Source organism: Pundamilia nyererei, unplaced genomic scaffold, assembly GCF_000239375.1.
Source record: "Pundamilia nyererei isolate P.nyererei 1_Seehausen unplaced genomic scaffold, PunNye1.0 scaffold00453, whole genome shotgun sequence".
Classification (NCBI taxonomy): Eukaryota; Metazoa; Chordata; class Actinopteri; order Cichliformes; family Cichlidae; genus Pundamilia; species Pundamilia nyererei.
Window position 1 is genome coordinate 71,965 of NW_005187854.1, and position 1,792 is coordinate 73,756.

Here is a 1,792-nt window from a genome sequence, read left to right on the forward strand (position 1 = left end):
TGGTGAGAGAGCTACAATTTTGAGGTTAGTCGGGTAATTCAGGTTGTAGATCTCTAAATAAGCACATTTCAAATGTTTGTCCATTCTTTGGCCTGAAGAAGTCACACTGAATGTAAACTAATGAAGTTCACTGTTGAAGGAAACACACGATGGGTTCAGAGGGATCTGCCTGGTTTCACATTTAGAAAACAGAAACATCGTCACCTTAAATTATGTGGAGCTTTTGATGTTTCTTTTTTCATTATTTAAATTACATTTCATCCACAGTTATTCTTGTTATACATTAAAACATGCACATGTTGTAATGACAAGAAACATATTGTCTGAGTATTTTGGTTGTAGTGTGTGTTGTCAACAAAGTTAGGTAAAATGCAATGGTCGTGGTTAAAGTTCAATGTTTCAATACATCAGAAATAAAATAGTTTCAATGAAACATTTATTAAACAGATTTTTTATAATTCAGATGAGTATTTTAACAGGAATCATCACAGTATTAATCACTGAGGACTTACCTAATACACTTATAAAGACAGTATTACTGTTCTTTGTATAATGTGACTCCTTCCAGGTACCAGAGCACTGATATTCACCACTGTGATATGTCGAGCTAATTTCTAATCTGTAGTCTTTTTGTGCACTGTAGCCGAAATACTCTCGACCATCCTTGTTGATTGCATAATACCAGTCAGTGTCTCTTCCTTCATTCATGTTACACTTGAAGGTAACAAACTCTCCAATGAAATAACTGGACCAGCTGGGTTCAATAGTTAGCACAGCACCTAGAATCCAACACAAACAGACAATTAGCAATCTGAAACACTTATTTAATGCTCAAGGCAAAACATTGATTGAAAAACACAAATAGGATCTGCATTAGAGTCATACAGGTTGAGAATAATCTTTATTAAATAAAAAGGAAGAAATAGAAAAAGGAAAACTGTTCAGTCACCTTGAGCGTGTCCACTGCAGACGAGCGTACAGAGCACTACAATAAAGACAGAAACTTCAGACATTATCAAACTAAAGACACTCAAATCATGTGAGTGTTTTGTTGATGTTAGATTTGAAATGTAACATAAATAAAACACTGTTGGTAATGATGTGTCTCATTTCTTGAGGCACATGATCAATAGTGAGTTAATGACCTTCTTAAGGAACAATCCCACTAGTGTTTAAAGTCCAGTCGCTTTCTTACCAAGCTCCTTAAAACACTGGGAGATTTTCAATGTCTGCTATGATCTGAGTCAGTGCACTAAAATCTAATCCAGTCTACAAACTAACATGGTGATAACAGACATGAGTGTCCTCTGATCACATGACCTGAAATGGTACAGGCCATCCTCTTTGGGCAGCCAGTGAAAGACTGGGGTCCAAAAGGGAAATGATCTCCCAGTATTTACTTTATGTATTAGAAAAAAATCTCAAAAATTAATGCCATTGACAAATTGCAGTGGGTCACTTCTGTCAACAAGAATTTGTCTAGAAAGTGGTATTTGTTGATCAACATTGACATATTTTAACTAATTTATGTGTCTCTACATTTAAACCTGACTATTGGGAGGTTGTTTTTTTTAATCTCCATTTATGGCTGGACGAGCTCTAATCTTCCTTTAAGAAGGAAGTTTCATTTAGTCAGGAGCAGGATTAGTCTAGTACTCTTTATACCTGGACTAAGGAAGCAAATTTCTGTTAGTCTGCATTAAAAGGCATATTTTTAAATCTAGCACTGGCTTTAATTACTGCCTTTATGTGTTTAATAAAATGTAACTATGATTGGTTACATTTTATATTA

At 34.8% G+C, this 1,792-nt stretch overlaps 1 protein-coding gene across 1 annotated transcript in view; it reads right to left on the reverse strand.

The window, feature by feature from the left end:
* The window catches only part of LOC102206370 (uncharacterized), a 78,400-nt gene that overhangs the window by 6,546 nt on the left and 70,062 nt on the right, over positions 1-1,792 (reverse strand). The window contains exons 2-3 of the mRNA XM_013916073.1: positions 950-985; positions 513-779 (exon numbers count right to left, since the gene is read on the reverse strand). Coding sequence (XP_013771527.1) covers positions 513-779; positions 950-985 — 303 coding nt within the window. The remainder of the gene's footprint in view (positions 1-512; positions 780-949; positions 986-1,792) is intronic.